This window comes from Physeter macrocephalus, chromosome 19 (genome assembly GCF_002837175.3).
Source record: "Physeter macrocephalus isolate SW-GA chromosome 19, ASM283717v5, whole genome shotgun sequence".
NCBI classification, from domain to species: Eukaryota; Metazoa; Chordata; class Mammalia; order Artiodactyla; family Physeteridae; genus Physeter; species Physeter macrocephalus.
Window position 1 is genome coordinate 35,986,803 of NC_041232.1, and position 20,904 is coordinate 36,007,706.

The window sequence follows — 20,904 nt, forward strand, 5'->3', positions numbered from 1 at the left end:
ATTAATTGATGGCCAGTTTTTCTGCATATTTGGCCATGACTGAGAGTTTTTAGGAATTGTAGAATCATGTGACCCCACTCCAAAACAACCAGCTCCTGAAAATGGCTGGTGAATGTTATGGCTGTTTCACCCAGCTCTCACCGTTGAGTGAGCTATTTTGGATTCTGAACAGAATTTTAACCTTTTTACTCTTGGGGTAGGCTTTGCAGGACATTTGGTCCTGTCCAAAACATCCATAAGATATTTGGTCCATGCCAAAAGGTGCTGATATTTGGGCTTGTCCAAAACCATTTGGCATAGACGAAATCTGCTTATGGACTTTTTGAACAGGAGCAGATTTCAAGGACCTTTTGGTTTGGACCAAATGTCTTATGGATGTTTCAGACAGGACCGAATATCTGCTAACCAGAGTAGGTTGTAAGTCAGTTACTCTGAGCTTTCTTCAGAGGATTTTGGGGATGGAGGCAGGAACTTTAGAACCGTAATAGTTCACCTCCCACTGGTCTCTACCCCATTCCCAAACAGGCAGTGAAACATGGGGGAAATATTTCCCAATTAGTGACATATACAATAGGTAGGCACTGTTTTTGTCTGTATAGAACTGGGATTTAAGCAGTTGGATTCTCTCACAAGAGCCATGCCTTAAATAGAGTTAAGGAGAAATGGAGTGGAAAGTCTGTAGAAGAAAAAAATACCCTAAATATGAATTAAAATTGTAAGTTATTTAACATCACTTCATAATGCTTTCAGCTTAAGATTTGGGGATAGGGAAGGGGCTTTCTAAAAGCTAGGCTTTTCAGCTCCTTTTGCCAGATGGCTTGAGGGTGGCTTAAAATAGATAACTGCAAAATATTCTAACATTTCAGTCAAGACCTAACTCCCTTTTGTTCAGTGGTTTGCCTTTGATTCAAGCAAGTGCATAGGTTCCAAATATTCTGTTTAATTTGGGCTAAAGACATGATTTGTAACATAATAAACCTAAAAAATATATTTATGCATTTATGAATTAACGAATGCTTTTGCTCTGCTATAACTTCCTGGTGATTGGTTTTCTCCAGTAATAGTGCTGATGCAAACCATGACTGCAGATAGCCAATGGAACAGTTAACTATTAGTACAGTAAACATAACTACAATATCAACTCATGCCTACAACTAGTTTTTGTCTTCTTTCTGCTTACATGGCTTAAAATTAAAAGTGGGAAAAAAAATAAAAATGGGAAGATAAAAATTTTCAATTGGCATTTAAAATTTGCTCTGGTTATGTTTGTTTTGTGTCTGATATCCACCTTTTTAGGTTTTTTGTTTTTAGCAGTTGACTAAGAGGAAGGACAGATAGGGAACTAATGAGACAAGACAACGAATGAATTTCTGCCTCTAGAGAGATTTGCTAAATCCTGTGCTCAGGGCTCTCCAAAAGTATACATCCTCCCCTGTTACTCTGAGGAGCTAGAATTTCGTTTATGCCACCCTCCTTCTTTGTACAAAGAAGCTGTAGGAAGTTGCTCAGAGGTCACTGAGATATGAGGTTGAGACTGAAACATCCCCTCTCCAAAAGTCAAGCTGGATGAAGTTATTTAATTGCAACAGCTGGGAGAATAAAATGATTTAAATGGTGTTGTCTTTAATTTGCTTTCTCTGTCTTTTCTGTAACTTATTTTATACATTCCTTTAGGAATCCTTTGCTTCCATCTGTACACATCAAAAAGTATTATCATTCCTTTAACATCTTCTTTAAATATTACCTTCTCTGTGAAGCCCCTCTTAATCCTTACTCCTGTGATAATTATATTTTCTCCTATATCCCTAAAGCACTTTGTATATCTGCTATAATATTTATCAAAATCTACCTTGTAAAATGGAAAAGTACATGTTTCTGACTTCACCATTATTGTGGTTCTGAGTATCCATCACGTATATTTGTACAAATCTGAAACTCAATAAATGTATATTAAATTAGAATGATTTCTACTATTGTATCTTCTTGAGTAGTATGAGACTGGACATATCAAAAAAGTTTTAGAGGGTTGGGAGCTTTTAAAGAAATAGGAAGGGAAAGGAGGACCCTTGGATTAGCTTTATTGAAGTAGAGAAGGTTTTGGAAGAGAGAAAAATATGCTCTATTACTGGTTCTTTCCTCTGTCTCTCTTTACAATGAAAAAGGTGCCCCCTCCCCTTCTTCCTTTGGCCAAATCCTGCATCTTTGCTCTGAATCACACTCTCTTTTTACCTCTTTGGGGACTTAAATCCATCAGTTGTCAAAATCAGACTCAATTTTCTCATCTTTTTATGCAGAGTGACTTCTGCCTATCATGTAATTACAAAGATACCATTTAATCTTTCTAGCAATTGAATAAGAAAAATGAAAGGAAAAAAAATAACCGTCTTAAGTTACCTATTCTCATACCTTTCTCTACCTCTCAGTTTCTGATATTAATATTTTCACATTTTTCTTTGATACATTTTGAGGTAATGGCAAAATGCGCACATCTGCATAGTTTGAATATCTTGAACTGACTTATTTAGTTTTAATATTTAGCTGTTTAAAACCTATTAAAATGTAAAAAATTTGAAAAAAAAAAAGTAGGAATACCAAATTCTGTGAGGATGTGGAGCAACTGGAACTCTCATAAATTCCTTGGGGGAATGCACAAGGTAAGGCCACTTTGGAAAATAGTTGGTTAGTTTCTTAAACAGTTAAACATAAACCTACCGTATTACCCAGCAATCCCACTCCTAGGTATCTACTCAAAAGAAATGAAAACTTACGTTCACACAAAAATCTGTATGCGAACGTGTATAGTAGCTTTAGTCATAGTCACCAAGAATTGAAAACAATCCAGTTTGTAAAACAAGTGTTATAAATGGATGAACAAAGTGTGGTACCTCCTTACGATGGACTACTATTCAGAAATAAAAAGGAGTGAACTACTGAATCACACAGTATAGATGAATTTTATTTATTTTTAATTTATTTTTATTTGTGTTGGGTATTTGTTGCATGCGGGCTTTCTCTAGTTGCAGCAAGTGGGGACTACTCTTCGTTGCGGTGCGTGGGCTTCTCACTGCAGTGGCTTCTCTTGTTGCGGAGCACAGGCTCCGGACGCGCAGGCTCAGCGGCCACGGCTCACGGGCCCAGCCGCTTCGCGGCATGTGGGATCCTCCCGGACCGGGGCACGAACCCGCGTCCCCTGCATCGGCAGGTGGATTCCCAAACACTGCGCCACCAGGAAAGCCCTCCCTAGACGAATTTTAAATGCATTTTGCTAAGAGAAAGAAGCCAGACCTATAAGACTTATATACTGCGTGATTTCACTTACATAACACTTGGAAAAGGCAAAAAACTATAGGGAGGAAAGCAGGTCGGTGGTTGCCAGTGTCTGTGGGGATCAAGAGAATTGGTTTCTATTAGGGGATTTAGGCGGGTGATAGAAAGTTTGTATAGGGAACTGTGCTTAGTGGATGCACAATTTATACATTTGTTAAAACCCATAAATCTGTTCACCACAAAGAATACACTTTATATAAATTTTAAAAACCCACCAGGATGTAGCGAGAAGGGTGAAATACAGATACTGACAATTGAATAATCTAAATGTATTACAAGTGAGTCACATAACCACACTGAAAGGAGTTAAGTACTCAAGTTAGTAAATTTGTTTCTCACAGGGGTGTAGCTTAGAAATTCTGAAACGACTTTACTTTTGTTTGTATTGTTCAATAAATAAGTAAATATATTGTAGACAATCAGCCAGGTTTCTCACTTGGAGAAAAGAAATTACAAATAAGGAAAGGGAATTCATTGTCACTAAATTGGAGTCAGAGGTGTCAGTATGGACTCGTTTATTTATAAATATAGATAAGTATAGATATATGTGCATGCATTGTACTTACATGTAATTTTTTCCTACCTCTATTGAAAAGGGCTGCAAGCAGTGGGACCCCAGTAACAATGAGCATATGTATCATTCAGATCTTGGTTTTTAAACGCCATTCTTTAATAAAAGGAATCAGGACTCCTTGGAGAACGAACTCATTCCAGGGCTGGAGTAGGGAAAATAAAAGATGAGACTAGGGCTTCCCTGGTGGCGCAGTGGTTGAGAGTCCGCCTGCCGATTCAGGGGACACGGGTTCGTGCCCCTGTCCGGGAAGATCCCACATGCTGCAGAGCGGCTGGGCCCGTGAGCCATGGCCGCTGAGCCTGCGCGTCCGGAGCTCGCGCTCCGCAACGGGAGAGGCCACAACAGTGAGAGGCCCGCGTACCGCAAAAAAAAAAAAAAAAAAAAAAGATTAGAGCATCTGGTGGTGCCACCACGCTTAAAAAAAAAAAAAAAAAAAAAAAAAAAAGTCATATCAACGGGACATAGAAACCATCCAGAACTCCCAGTATGGAAAAAATCCATACTGATGTCAATAAACAAAGAAATGGGGTGGGTCGGGGAGAAAAGTGACAGCACTTTCTTTCAAAAGAATTGCAATTATAAACACAGAAGGATTGTGAGAAATAGAAAAAAACTATCAGAACGCAGTAGTATCTTGCTACAGGCAAAATAAGATCCACCAATGAGTGGGAAGAAGTTTAAACAGAAACAGGATATTTGCATAGTCTCAAAGTAGCCCCCCTCTGCCCCACCCCAGAATATTACATAATTACAAAGGGAAAATTAGTAACTTTACTGGGTGAATCCTGGCTGGCATCACCTCAGCCAGGGGATCAAGGTTAACATCACCACACGGATCAACAGGTAATTTTTTCCCCTACCCTAAACCCAATGTGTTTTTGATAGAGAAACCCACGTTAGTAATAAAATGTCATTTGATTTTGATTTGGTTTATAATAGTAAACATCTTTTCATAGCCAGGTATTACATTTCCATAGCACTTTATTTAATAGTTCACAAAGCATTTTCACCTACATGTTATCTCTTTATAATCCTCATAATACCTCCGTAACGTTGATATTACCATCTGCATTTTTTTAACCATCTGCATTTTATAGATGAAGAAACCAAACCCTGGACAGGATAAATGATTTCCTTCAGGTCACATGGTGAATTAGTAGCAGAGCCAAGAATCAATCTCAGATGCTCTGAATTCAAGTCCAGATTTCTTTGCCAACAAATGATCTTTTTTTAAAAATAAATTTATTTATTTATTTTTGGCTGCACTGAGTCTTCGTTGCTGCGCGTGGGCTTTCTCTAGTGGCGAGCAGGGACTACTCTTCATTGCGGTGCGCGGGCTTCTCATTGCGGTGGCTTCTCGTTGCAGAGCACGGGCTCTAGGTGCGCGGGCTTCGCTGTGGCTTGCAGGCTCTAGAACGCAGGCTCAGTAGTTGTGGTGCACAGGCTCAGCTGCTCTGCAGCATGTGGGACCAAGAAATGATCTTAAAAATACTAGGGACTATGATTAATGACTATAAAGAGCTCTAGGTAAATATGGAGAATATTAGGCATTTTTACTTTATATATTGATATCTATATATCATCTATAATATCTGTTCATACATTCTAGAATATATATTATGAAAACACATACTAGTTTATTCTACATCATATTTTTCAAAGGGTCCCTTTAACTCTGGTAAGAAAACCTAGAGGTTTCAAAGGCCATACTGGAACACTTCCGTATGGCATTAGAAGAAAAAAAACATAATCAGTCCAGGAATTAAGCACTATGCATGCTCCGTTTTGAGCCTGGAAAAATAGAGAAAAAAATCTGAAACTGTCTGCCCATAGGTAGAGTAAAGCAGATAAATGGGATATTTAAAATTTGCAGAAACCAATTAGTAAGTTGACAGTTTAAAAGAGAATAATGCTCTTTTGTGGTTATTCAGATCTGTTAATATGCTGACAGACTGTCTATTCATATCCAGCTGGTACTGAGTCCTTGGTAATATAATCAACAGCAAACTGGAAATACAGATGGAGTAGATATGATTATTGTACTGCTTGCAAAATTTGGGTACCAGTATCTAACCCCGGGGGAAGACAACCCTTTATAGAAGGCACAAACATACAGTTGTCCTGTAATAAGTTAATACTGAGTCATGGTCTTAAGTGACAGTGAAGTCTGTCTTATTTGATTCAGGTTATTATCCTTATTTAAAAGATATATTCAGCGAGGTAAATTAGTCTTGTCAGATTCTTGCCATTTACTTTTTTCAAAGTAATTCCCACATTTAGGTGGTTGAAGGCTAGAGCCAGAAAAAGTATCTCTTAGTTTCAGAATAGGGATAAATAGCACAATTGAATAATTCACAGCTTGAAAGTGCATATGACAAAAACGAAAACATCATTTTTTATATCACAAAGCCCTGAATATATATATATCTATCTCTTTGCTTAGAAATAAAATTTAAAAGAAAAACAATAAAATCAATTATATACCGCAATTTTTATAGCATTAGGTATCAATAATGACATCAACATTATATCATAGGACAAGAAACACCAGCTTCTACATGTTGGCCTGTTTGTAGAAAAGGTTAGGACCAAAAGCCTGTCTTTTAACTGAGAACTAGAGTTAAAATGGCATATTTCCTAAGTATTCTTTATTACCTGACCTTGCATATTGTCCTCATTGACTCCAAATTAAGTTCTAAGAAGTTGAGTGTTTACCTTGTGGCCAGCATTTTGTTAGGTTCAGAGCAACAGTGAGATTTTTTTTAAAAATTACCATTACTTCATTTGACACTGAAGTCTGCAGGGGAAACAGATGCTGCTTTAACAGATGTTCTGATTTGGAGTGAGACTGCAAAAACCCTTCCTCTCCCCACTCCTGATTTGTATGTAAGATGTACCCTTCCATCAGGGCCTAAGGTATTATTAAGCATTTGGTATCATTAATTAATAATAAACCTAATACGAGGCAGACACCGTGCTGGCCCCAGGGGATAAGATGAAGAGCAAAGAAAATATGTTTCCTGTCCTCACTGTGCTCACAGTCTGCTGGGGGAAAGGGGATAAGTAAAGAAGCTATTACAACTAAGTGTGACAACTGCCACAGACAATAGTGACTTCTTTCTTTTAACTTCTAGTAACTTCTAGAATTCCAGTGTTTTCCAAACTACGTTGCAACCCATTAGTGGGTCTCAAAGGTGCGCATTTAGAGTAATTTTTAAAAAGCAGTAAGAAAATTTGATGCACAAATAGTAGAATAATGCAGTGAGTCCCATATACCCATGGCCCAGATTTAAGAATTAACGAGAATTTTTCATTTTCCCACTTTCATTTAAAAAAAGGAAAATGGAGGGGGGGGCGCTTCCCTGGTGGCACAGTGGTTAAGAATCCGCCCGCCAAGAATCAGGGGACACGGGTTCGAGCCCTGGTCCGGGAAGATCCCACATGCCGCGGAACAACTAAGCCCGTGCGCCACGCTTCCCTGGTGGCACAGTGGTTAAGAATCCGCCCGCCAAGAATCAGGGGACACGGGTTCGAGCCCTGGTCTGGGAAGATCCCACATGCCGCGGAACAACTAAGCCCGCGTGAGGCAACTACTGAAGCCCGTGCGCCTAGAGCCCGTGCTCGGCAACAAGAGAAGCCACCACAACGAAGAGTAGACCTTGCTCACCGCAACTAGAGAAAGCCCGCGTGCAGCAACCCAACTCAGACAAAAACAAATAAATAAAATAAATTTATTTTAAATAAATATAAAAGAGGAAAATGGGATAGTTGAAAATTAAACTAGACCACACTAGAACAGGATGGGCTACAAAATATGAGAGTATATTGCACTATGAATACTGCGCAGAGTAAGAGTAAAGATTGTTCTATAAAACTCAGCAGCAGAGTCCATTAACAATGCCCTGGAAATAAAAATAGAAGCTGGGTAATAAAGTCTAACCTTTTTTTGTTTCTTTTCCTTTGCACTTAGTCTAGTTTCACTTGCTGGGTGCAGAGGCCTCGCCTCTAGAGGCCTCTGCACCCAGCCCTTCAGACCAGGGCTCCTCCTGTGAAGTGGCTGTGCCGATTCCTCACCTCAGCAGGCTACATGCAGAGGTGCTGCGTGCGCACCTCAATCCAAGACGGCGGTGGCCGGCCGTGTGCAGGGGTGCTGCGCCCGGCACTGCGATCTGGAGCGTGAGCAGCACCGCTGCGCTGGCCCCAGGAGAACTCCACCCACTCCCCGCTGACCAGACACCTACAAAGCAGCCCGGCTGACGGCTATGGGGGAGAGTGGGTGCTCTAGGGTGGTAGCCTGTGTCTCTCGGTTCTTTGATCAAAGACTAAAACTTTTCTTTGCTCCTGAAGCCAACTGAACCAAACTCGGTCTTGGGTTTCTTTTGTTTTTTTAATTTTTGAATTTTATTTTATTTATTTTTTATACAGCAGGTTCTTATTAGTTGTCTGTTTTATACATATTAGTGTATACATATCAATCCCAATCTCCCAATTCACCCCCCCGTCCCCCGCCACTTTCCCCCCTTGCTGGTCATACGTTTGTTCTCTACATCTGTGGCTATTTCTGCTGTTGGCTCAAAAGAGACCATGCAGAAGGTCCCTTGTTAGCGACCGACTGGGTAGGGTCTGTAACAAAACGTATGTGTTTGCACTGGGTTCAAGATATAAAAAAATGTATAGGACACTGTCAAAAAGGAAAGAAGGAAAAGAAAGCCATTGTATCCGTTTGTATCCCTATTTTGAAAACAATGCTCTCTGAGGCTTTGAATAAATGTTTAATGATAATAACCTAGAGAAACTGAGGAGACAGTTTTAGAAAAAATTCCAGGATATACTTAAAATTAACTTTTCAAATCAGGGAACCGGCTTGCAAGGTAGTATTTTCATTCTTATACAAACCACTATTATTCAGCTAGTCTTGACTAAGGACCTACTCTGTTCCAGGCAATATGCTAAGTGCTTGGGATGTAGAAATAATTAAAACACAGCCCTTCTTTCTCAGAGCTTATTAGTGTGTGGAGGAGCTGCTGGGAAGAATAGTTTACCCTCCACATCAACACATGAAAATGCTCATTTCATTGGAACTAACACACACACACTATCGCATGCATGTAGAGCTATATTTTATTTTTGTTTATACTAATGAGATCCTATACATATGAATAAATAAATTGTTTTTCATTAAATAACCTATCAGAAATATCTTTATAAATCAGTACATAAAGGGCTACCTCATTATTTTTGGTGGCTCTATCATGTGAATGTGTCATAATTTATCCATTCCTCTACTAAATAAGTTGTCATCCTGAATGTCCGAAGCTGCAACAAACCTATATCTTTACACACCCTTGCTAGATTTTCTATAGGATAGATTCTTCAAAATGGAATTGCTAAATATGGTTGCTCTTGTATTTTAACGGTCAAAATTTTTTGCCTTCCAAAAAATAATTGCTAGTTTACATACCTACCAACAATTTGAGTAACTATTTCCCCACACTATCACCAACATTGTATATTACTAATCCTGTATGTTATTAAACTCACAATTTGATGGTCACAAATATCTTTGTTTTCAAATTTTGCATTTCCTAAATTACTAGTGAGATTGTTCACCTTCTTATAAACTTGCTATTAGTCTATGAGTCTCTTGTATATCCTTTGACCATTTTTTATCAGATATTTCATTACTAATTTTTAGGGGTTCTTTAGCTATTTGATATATTAGCCTTTTATATATTGCAAATATCAATATTTTTTCTATCATTTGTATTTTAATTTTGGTTATGGTAATTTTGTAGAACTGAAGTTTTTTAAAATTTTTACATGAATATATCTGTCACTTTTGTTCTTTACGGCTTCTCATTTTTATATTTTGCTTAAGAAGGACTTCTCGGGCTTCCCTGGTGGCGCAGTGGTTGAGAATCCGCCTGCCGATGCAGGGGACATGGGTTCATGCCCCGGTCCGGGAAGATCCCACGTGCCGCGGAGCGGCTGGGCCCGTGAGCCATGGCCTCTGAGCCTGCGCGTCCGGAGCCTGCGCTCCGCAACGGGAGAGGCCACAACAGTGAGAGGCCCGCATACCGGAAAAAAAAAAAAAAAAAAAAAGAAGGACTTCTCCATTCTAGAATTATGAAAATAACTTCCCATATTTTCATTAGTACTTTTATGAATTTAAAAAGTGCTTATCTCATTAATCTAGCTGGAAATAATTTTTGTGTGTAGAGGGAGGTCAGAGGCTACCTACCCAAATCTGACAATGGCCAATGGGTAGACAGTCTTCCTGACATAATTTGTTTACAATCTTCACGATAACTCTGAAAGGCAGGATCAGCCCCACCCGAACCATGCCAACTGAAAGTTATTATCACTGTTGAATCAGAATATATGCTGAATGGGCAAAAAATCACTGGCATTATCAGTGCTATTGTTCTAGACACAGTTACATGGGAGTCTACAAGTACAGAATCAGGAACTCTCCAAAAGATGGCATTTTTAGTAAACAATTTTATGTTAATATGCTTTTATTACATGGTTCCCTTAATGTGATACCTGGGCAAAAATATACATATTTTATAAATGGTGGAAATAGTAAAAAAAAAAAAAAAAGGAGAGAAAAGATGGTGAGGGACTTCCCTTGGTGAGGGACTTCCCTGGTGGTGCAGTGGTTAAGAATCTGCCTGCCAATTCAGGGGACATGGGTTTGAGCCCCAGTCTGGGAAGATCCCACATGCCGCGGAGAAACTAAGCCCGTGCGCTACGACTACTGAGCCTGCTCTCTAGAGCCCGCGAGCCACAACTACTGAAGCCCTGGCGCCTAGAGCCCATGCTCTGCAACAAGAGAAGCCACCGCAATGAGAAGCCCGTGCACCGCAATGAAGAGTAGCCCCCGCTCACTGTAACTAGAGAAAGCCCACACGCAGCAATGAAGACCCAACACAGCCATAAATAAATAAGTAAATAAATAAATAAATAATAAAAATTAAAAAAAAAAAATGTTGAATGGTATAGAAGATAACACTATTGCCTGGATAGCCCAACAACCACTACCAATCCCCTCCCCCTTGCTTGCCTCCACTACAATTGGAAAAGTCTACATACTTGATTTCCCAGCCTCTCAGTCAACCAGGGTGACCATGTGACACAGGTCTGGCCAATAGATATAAGTGCAAGTCTTCTGAGAAAGCTTTCACTTTCCCAAAAGGGCAGATGTGTCTGGCCCCGCTCCTTATGCCTTTTTCTTCTCTGAATACAAATGTGATGTCTGAGCTGCAGCAGCCATCCTGTGTCTAGGAGATAACTGGCTACCCTGCCTGCTAGGGATGTGGCAACAGAAAGAGCCTGCATCTTTGATGACACTGATAAATGATAAACACGTACATCTGGAGACTGCTTACATGGAGACTTCTTGTGATGCAAGATAATTAAATACTGTTTTTCCGGGCTTCCCTGGTGGCGCAGTGGTTGAGAATCTGCCTGCTAAGGCAGGGACACGGGTTTGGGCCCTGGTCTGGGAAGATCCCACATGCCGCGGAGGAACTAAGCCCGTGAGCCACAACTACTAAGCCTGCGCGTCTGGAGCTTGTGCTCCGCAACATGAGAGGCTGCGACAGTGAGTAGGCCCGCGCACCGCGATGAAGAGTGGCCCCCGCTCGCCGCAACTAGAGAAAGCCCTCACACAGAAACAAAGACCCAACACAGCCAAAAATTAAATAAATAAAAATTTATTTAAAAAAAATACTGTTATTGCTAAATCACTGTTAGATGGGTTTCCTGTAGCTGAAAGTATTTTTAATTGGTACGAACGGTGGGAGCCCAATATTCTGGAAACTGAAACAAAACAGTTTTAATATTTCTTACTAATGCATTTATGAAATCACAAATTACTTTCTAGGGATTACTTTTTTGTAGATAAAATCTCACAAAGAAACAATTTAAAATGGTAGAATTTATTTAATATAATGATATATAAGTATGCACATACACTATTTAAAAAATAAGCATGTGAACTATAATCATTATAAAACATAAGTCAGCCTTAATTTAATATTATTAGAGTAAAAGAACATGTATAGAAGTCAGTCTAACATTTGTTGCATTTGCCTTTTAAAGTTAAAATACGTAAAAGATTTAGCACATTGTATTTTATCTTATTTCAGTTTTCATGTTACCGTCATTAGGTATAAATACCCTTATGAATGTGCCAACTTATAACTTACATTCAAATAACCAAAGTCCTATTACAATTATTAAAGTACCATAAATCACCTAAAATAAATTATCTAAAAAAATACTAGCCTAAATTAAAACCCTGAGGAATTAAAATCTTTTTACACAATAGTTTTGGTTAAGTGCAATTCCATGTGTGTACTACTTTATTTAAGGTCATACTTGGTAAGGCATAGTAAAAATAAAATCTACATAAGTTACAGTCTAAATCTATATTTTATTTCTTGCTACAAAGTTGTTTTGTTACTCCAAAAAGTAGTTTTTGCATGTCATTCTGGACCTCTTCACCACCTGCTGGCTTATTTGCTTTATATACAGTAATTAAGATTTGTGCAGTAAGCTGAGCTGCCTTTATACGGTGGTTTAGACAAAATGCACCTGAAGAACTACATGCTAGAGAGTTCATGTCCGTGTTCAACCATGGCCTGCACAAACTGCTTGAAGACTCGATCCATGTAAGTGGACTGTCTTGGCCAGATTCCCTCCAGAAAACCAATATGGCCTCCATAAGAAGTAAGGACCAAAGCAACATTAGGGTTTTGCTTAGCAGTTTCTATTGGAATAGCTTGACAAAAAATGGGTGGGGGAAGGATAAGAGAAGGGAAGGAGAGAGAAAAATATATAATTATTAACAGTTTTTGTTAGGAAAAGTATGTGCCTTTATCATTTCCAATCATTATAAATCAAAACATCATTAAACAAATAAATATTCATAATGAGTATGGCTAATGGAATAAGTCTGACTAATTTATATCAACCACCTATATTCTTATAACAGTTCATGCTCACAGTTATATACTGGACCATCATTTTTGGAAGAATCAATCGAGAAATTAATCACAACACAAAAGTATAGGCCCAGTCTTGTTTTGAGAAATTAAATAATTCAAGAAATGGTGAATACTTACATTATGTTATAAGATTTCCACTTAGGTGCTACACCAAGAAAAAAACCCAAACTAATCTTATCACCTTTGTGAGAGTTATAAATTCATTATGTATGACTTTGGTTAACTTTACATGAAGTTAGATTCCTGAGGCCAATTGGTGGCTGTATTAAGGATACAAAATTATACATATGATTTATAAAAACATATAGATAGCAAAAAAGAATGGCATAAAATACTCCCAAGTGGTAACAGTGTTTATCTTTGGGTGGTAAAACACTGATGATTATTTTATTTTATTTATTTTTTTCCTTCTCTGAATTTCTGTTTATAGTCAGGAGAAAGAACAACTTTATTTTGAAAATATAATTGCTGTATTTAAATAATCCTCCAGTAAGGACAGTCTCTTCAAATGCTCTACAAAATTATGCAGAGTAAAAAATTTAAAGGACATGAGTTAAAGTTGTTTTATTTTTATTTTCCCCCCAGACTTAGAGTTCAAACAGTGAAACCTTTTGATTTAAGATCTATAATGGATCACAACCTGGCATGAGAAGTGTTTTGATTTCAGATACTGCTAAATCTTATATCCCTAATTAAGATAACATGGTTGATCCAGTAATTAGACCTTCATATCTTGGGTAGAGTCTTAGGGGTAAATGAGTTCATTAAAGGTAAGATCTCCCTACCCTTCCAATGAAGGAAAGGAAGCTGACACACTATAGGACAACTGAGACCCTTTGAAGATAGAGCTGCTGCGGGGCCCAAACTGCATGTTTAGATGATCTAAATTGGACCTCTCAGGGAATTCCCTGGTCATCCAGTGGTTAGGACTCCGTGCTTTCACTGCCGAGGGCTGGGAAACTAAGAGCCCACCAGCCGTCGGGCACAGCAAAAAGAAAAAAAAAATTGGACCTCTCACTACATTCCTTGAAGAATAAACCTAGAGAACCTAAATCAAGGCCTACGAAGACAAGTCCTTGTCCTAAATGGGTCCTGAACTCATATCCTTATCCAGCTACACCTGAAACAGAACATCTATCTTGGGATCAAGTGTTAGAGCTTAAGGGGAGAGGCAGGTGAAATGACTGATACTATTTATGTTTTTCCTTTTTCACCTTACACCAAGGGCTTAGATTACGAGTGCTTCATTTGTCTCTAATGGAATTATTAAGAGCCCCAATTTCACACCCTGGATACAGTCAGGAATTTCTAACACACTGATAGTTACAGTCATATCAGAAGAACGAAAGGCTGGGCCATTTGAGTCATGTGAAAGATGCTGGCTGCCTGTGCTCTCAGAATGCAGACAATTGTCCACTACTTTAATGTGGCAAGATGATTTTCAGGGCTGGGAAAGAATAAGAAATAGTGAGCTTAAACTTCAACCAAGTGGGTCAAAACAAGTTAAATGCTGGGAAATTTTTGTTGGTGGAATAAGGGTCCATGAAATATAAAAATAGAGAAATACTGAACTTCCTTAATCCAATGAAAATAGGCTAAACAATCTCCATGTAATTCAACTGATATTAAAGTTCACAGTTAAGGGAATTCCCTGGTTGTCCAGTGGTTAGGACTCTGCTCTCACTGCTGAGGGCCCGTGTTCAATCCCTGGTGGGGGAACTAAAATCCCACAAGGCTGCACGCAGAAGCCAAAAAAAAAAAAAAAAAAAGTTCACAGTTTAATTTTTTGATTTGTGGTCAAAGAGCAAAAGTTCCAGCCATCTAAAATTACCTGTGATTTAATCATAAATCACACATTAAAATGATATCCCCTAAAGAGATGGTAAGTGACTTTTTTAAAACATACTTTGGGGATTTTCTGAAATTTTGGCAATACATATGTGCTGTGTTTGTACTCAAAATAATTTATTTTAATGAAGTACTTGGGGAAAATGTTTTTAAAGTATTTAGGGGAGAAATAAGGAAAAAAGTTGTATAAAAAGCTTTGTGAAATTTCATTAGAAAAAAATTAGAGGTCAATTCTACTTATTCTTAAGATAGTGTGATCACTTCTAGGCGTCTTATATTGCTTTAATGTATGAACACATCCACATATATCTTTGTTACAAAATTCCGTATTTCTTGAATTAAGAGAACAAGGAAGTTAATTTGGGCATAATTTTCTTTTATATAGTATCCGGGGGAAAACAGACTCTTTCCCTTCAAATATGACCTTATAGTCCGAATGTGCTACATTCATTGAGTTATCCAAGGACATCATATTAATAAAGTCTCAAGCTCTCTTCTAGGTTAAAAGGGGAAAAAAACTCCAAAGCCTTCTGTATAAGAACCTCAGGAATAAGGGACTTCCCTGGCAGTCCAGTGGTTAAGACTCCGTGCTTCCACTGGAGGAGGCATGGGTTCAATCCCTAGTCAGGGAACTAAGATCCCGCAAGCTGCGTGGCCAAAAATAAATAAATAAAAATAAAAACAGTAGAAGTTACTCTTTAAAAGAAAAAAAACCTCAGGAAGAAAAGGCAAGTGATGACAATGTACTCTTGAGGCAAAGATACTGTAACACAGTCTGTCCAAAGAACAGTTATTTGATAAGAAGGAAAGGTTGTAAAACTGAGAACAAACAAAATATTGAGTCATAATTTGTTCTGAGGCTCTCACAGTAGACTAGATAAGGGTCTATGAAGACGTTTAAAGTAATCTGAGACATTTAGATACTAAATTATGAGTAGCAAGGGTTTTTTTTTTTCTGTTTATCACAGTGGAAAACATTATATGACTGACATTTTCTTTCTTATTACTGTATTTTCCTAAAAAGAACAATATTTTAAAACAGTTAATTCATGTCAAAATGTATACAAAGATGTTAAGTTTACCATGACTGGGTGAAAAAACATCATCCACAGAATTCAGACACAACACTGGAATCCCTACTGATTTCAGTCTACGATTTGGACTGGCATCGGTATAATAATCGTCAATTGTTCGGTAGCCAAACATGACTGAAGTGAATCGCTTATCAAATTCTCTTATGGATTTAGCCTGAAAAACAAAAACCGATTATATTTATTCTTGGAATCAAAAAAGGAAATAAACGTATTACATAAAGTTTCTCTCCTACCTTCATGACATGATCCATGTCAATTTGTTTTACAAACATATGCCGGTGCCTGGAAAAAAAGAATTTCAAAAGTAAAAAATTAAGGTCATTCCCATCTCAAACATACCTAAAATACATAATGATAAGTAACTTAGCACAGGGAATAAAGTTGTTACTCAATAAATATTTACTTAATTAGACATGGCAGGAATACATTGATATTTGTCCTGAAGACTTTTTATAAAGTTTACTTTTTTATTGAATGATTCTTTAAATTCTATAGTGCTTTACAATTTTCAAAAGTTTCACATACATGATTTCATTATATTATATCCCCTTTTAAAAAATCCCCTACCTCTATCTTGCCCCTCCCCTGCTTCCCTCTCCCCGCTGGTAACCACTAGTTTGTTCTCTGTGAGTCTGCTTCTTTTTTGTTCTATTCACTAGTTTGTTGTAATTTTTATATTCTACACATAAGTGATATCATACAGTATTTGAAGTACGTGAAGACATTTTCTAAAAGTACTTTTTCTTGATTGAGGAAGAAGGAACCAGTAATAATAAACAAAATAACAATAATAAATGAAAGTGTTGTTTCATAACAAATTGTACCTACACACCAATGCTATTAAGCCAATTTGGCCAAAAAGGCCTCACTTAAGCCAGAAGCTTTCAACTGGGTAAATCAACTGAAGATTTATCTTATTTTTTAAATTGCTATACTGAAAATTAGAATTTATATTTTTGTATACTTAAAAAAACATTTTTTTATGGAGTATAATTGCTTTACAATGTTAGTTTCTGCTGTACACTGAGGTGAATCAGCTATATGTATACATATATCCTCTCCCTCTTGGACCTCCCTCCCACGGCCCCCATCCCACCCATCTAGGTTGTATACTTATTTTTAAATGTTGGTTATTTTTCTTGTATAACCTATATTTTAATTCAAATCATTCTCTTCCTTTTTCTTGCTACTGTCCCCCATTTCAGTGACCATGAATAAAAATACGATTCTGCAGTATTTTTAGCAGTATTTTATAGTCAACATCTGTAATGTAACAAATAGGTTAAGTTTTTTTTAATAAAGTACTTTTAAATTAAGGAATGTATATTGTTCTTTTTTTTTTTTTTTAATTTTTGGCCATGCCACATGGCTTGCGGGATCTCAGTTCCCCAACCAGGGATTGAACCTGGGCCACGGCAGTGAAAGCCTGGAATCCTAACCACTAGGCCACCAGAGAACTCCCCAAAATAGGTTAAGTTTAATGCAGTGTCTAATGTCAACTTTCGGGGTAACTATGGTTTTCAGTTAAGTTATGCACAGATTAACTGTACTTTTTATTTAGAGTTTATATTTAAATTTGTCAATTCACTTAAAAATGCGTGGTAACAGTTATCAAAAAATAAACAGAAACATCCCATGTTCTTTGTTGACATACTGTTTAACTGTTAGAAGATACCTAAACAATTTCAGAAAAACTAATGCAAAGATAATATTTTGGTAATGTTAAGAACTGTAGGGGCTGAGAATATCCATATTTTAGAAGCATTCTCCTAAGCCACTAAAACATACTATGTTCATAACACATGCTTAGAAATCATATTATTTGTCTCTAAAAACACTTAATACATTACTTACTACCTAGGGGAGAATTAGGTACTAATAAGATTAGCAACAAGTAGAAAATCCAGGGAAATAGCCCATGATGTTATTCAACACATTTGAGACTAATGTTTGTATTCTTTTAGAATAATTTAGAACAGTGATGAAACGGTGATCTTCCAAGTGGGGCACAGAGCCTAGAGGTTGTACAAGGTAATCCACTGGGGTACAGAAAGAAAACAGAGCTTTTATCTGTATTTTTAGCTTATACTTAAAATCTTTTTATTTTTGTATATATTGACAATAGAAAGAATATTTTGGTGTACTAGTAAATGCATATAATGCAAACATAAATATACATATATTAGCAGTGTTATGCTTGAAAACATTTTACTGTGGCACGTAATCCAGAGTTTGCAGACATCAGGTGTTAAAGATGACTCACTTATTAATGGAGGACTGGAGGCAAGTTGTCAAGTAGTAATTAAAAAGCAGCCAGTTCAGTGGTTTCTCCAGTGACTCCGAGCAAGCAAAAGTATTCCAACCAACTGAAAAAGTTGCAGCTGCCTTCAAAGGAGTTTTTGGCCCCATTTTGCCAAGGTAATTTAAAAGCAGCATTCTAAAATGAGGAAAGACAGAAAACTCAGTGATGAATTTGTTGTCTCTCTCAAGACATCCCATTTCTAATTGTGGACTTTAACTATGGAGAAGAAAAATATAAACCAGTGTTCAAGCCCTTTATCTTGGAAAACCATGCAAGTATCTCTATTCTTTCCTTACATTCACCTATTTATTTATCTTGCAGTCAGCTATATTGAGAATGGGACAAAGCATACAGTTTTTACTTACATGTGTACCTTTCTATGAAGTAAAACATAAGAAAAAGCCACCGTAAGAGTGGTTTTCTTTTTGTTTTTTTCAAAATGATATTGGGGATTTATTAAAAATTTGCAATTCCCTGGGTCCCAGCCTCCAGTTGAGTGTTTAATATGTGGGGGTGTTTCAGGCAAACTTTTTCTATAGAGGATCACAAAGTAAATGTTTTGGGCTTTGGTGGCCCTACAATCTCAGTTGCAACTACCTTGTGATTATAATTTGAAAGCAACCGTAGACAATACATGAATAAATGGATATGGCCATGTTTCAATAAAACATTATATGTGGGGGCTTCCCTGGTGGCGCGGTGGTTGAGAGTCCGCCTGCCGATGCAGGGGACGCAGGTTCGTGCCCCGGTCCGGCAGGATCCCACGTGCCGTGGAGCGGCTGGGCCCATGAGCCATGGCCGCCGAGCCTGCGCGTCCAGAGCCCGTGCTCCGCAACGGGAGAGGCTACAGCAGTGGGAGGCCCGCGTTCCGCAAAAAAAAAACACAACAAAAACATTATATGTGGATACTGAAATTGAAATTTCATATACTTTTCACATGTCATGAAATAGTTTTGATTTTTCCAACCATTAAAAAATATAATAACCGTTCTTAGCTCTTGCACTGTACAAAAACAGACAGCTGGCCAGATTTGGCCTCCAGGCTGTGGTTTGCCAAGGCTTGGCATAGATGAAAGATCACAAAAGGAGTGGTTTTCAAATGTGGCTGCATGTTGGAATCACCTGTGGAGTTTTTAAAACTATTATCGACGTCTGGGTCTCACCTTCAGAGATTCTGAGTAATTGGTCTGGGTGGCCATTCCGCTTGCCTTTGCATCCTTGTACCCTACAGCAAGTTTGTAAGGGCTCCCTCGTCTAGAGTTAGACTTTCTGAATTGTGGCAGAGCAGTTGGCCCCTAAAGTCACTTGTTTTCTCTTCCTACTCCCTCCTGCTATTTGTCCTTATCTCCTATCACATATTTTCCTTTTGTTTTATCAATTTTCCTGATTCTACTCTAGTTCTATTTTGGTAAGAGGGACAAGAATGGAGTTTAAGCTGCAGTAATGTCAGAAATCTAAGTTTGACATTGCCAACTAAGAGAAAGGATGATAGCCTAAATTCTGTTTCTCATATTTTCCATTCTTTATTTCTCCAATTGCCCAGGTTCTGAAATAGGACAAATGAGTAAAAATTCTCTCATTCTTTTTATACAACCCAAATGGAAAAAAATCCATTTACAGAGTGAATGTGATGAGATTTTAGATAAAAAATGGAGATTTCATGGGTTTTGTTGTTGTTGTTTTTGTTGCTGTTGTCCAAGGTTTACTGAAAATATGACAGCACAGCAGAAAGATTCACATGGCTCCATGAGGTGTTTTAAAATTCATCCCAACTGTAGGCTGAGTGACTGTAGGTTAGACAGACTGCCAAAGGCCAAGAGCTTCAGCATTTCCTTGGTGTCAGAAACTACTTCAGTGATTTCCTGATCCAGGGCTGAGACCTCAGGCTGGAGATTTCGTTCTTGAAAACAACTCTTCATTAATGACTGTATTCCTGGTTTATAGTACTGTGGTTCACTAAGCTATTTAGGGGATAATGCTTACTCTCCTGCAAAAGGGTCATTCTAGGGTCCTAGTTTTGGTGGCCCTATTCTTTGGCTGGAGGTCAGATTTCTGAGTCTGATGTAATAGGCAAATTGAAAGGACTGGAAGCGAACCTCAGGAGTAGGAAGGACCAGGAATAGCTATGACCGAGTAGGTGGGGATGCTTCTTGGTTATTACTCAGGAGCAAAATAATGTCAAGACGTTACCCCCCAAAAAGCTGTCTTACTTTGGCAAGAAAAACACTCCATTTTTCACAAAAAAAAAAAAAGAGAGAGAGAGAGAGAGAGAAAAGATAACCCATGGATTAAGAGATTTAAGAGACATATCAATCTCAATATGTGGACTTTAGCTGTCTGCTGCCTCAAACAAACTGTAAAAACCAGCCAGCCGACTGATGGGGAAATGAAATACTGACTGAATATTTGATGATATTTAGGAATTATTGTTAGTTTTGTTCAAATGTAATAAAGTCTTGTGGTGGGTTGTCGTTGTTGTTTAAGAGACTCTACCTGTTAGAGATACCTACAGAAATCTTGATAAATGATGTCTAAAATTTATTTTAAAATAATCAGAGTTGAGAGAGAATGGGGGGGTGGTAATACTGACAAACAAGATTATCCTTGAGTTGATAGTTATTGAAGCTGAGTGATGAGTATATATGAGGCGTCATTATACTCTTCTTACTTTTATATATATTGGGGAATTTCTATACATTCTTGAAGCTAGTTTACCAACTCATTGGGAGATTGGAATCAGACTGA

General features: G+C 37.8%; 1 protein-coding gene across 2 annotated transcripts in view; it reads right to left on the minus strand.

The window, feature by feature from the left end:
* Positions 1–11,827: 11,827 nt before the first annotated feature.
* The window catches only part of ABHD3 (abhydrolase domain containing 3, phospholipase), a 39,174-nt gene continuing 30,097 nt past the window's right edge, over positions 11,828–20,904 (minus strand). The window contains exons 6-10 of one of the 2 annotated variants that reach the window (XR_003677268.1): positions 18,121–18,294; positions 16,091–16,139; positions 15,846–16,011; positions 14,243–14,362; positions 12,601–12,689 (exon numbers count right to left, since the gene is read on the minus strand). Coding sequence is in view for 1 of the 2 variants with exons in the window: in XM_007127360.2 (XP_007127422.1) it covers positions 12,511–12,689; positions 15,846–16,011; positions 16,091–16,139; positions 18,121–18,294 (568 nt within the window). In the remaining variant the exon portion in view is untranslated. Of the gene's footprint in view, positions 12,690–14,242; positions 14,363–15,845; positions 16,012–16,090; positions 16,140–18,120; positions 18,295–20,904 lie in introns of both variants that reach the window. The other variant, XM_007127360.2, reaches the window with a different exon arrangement.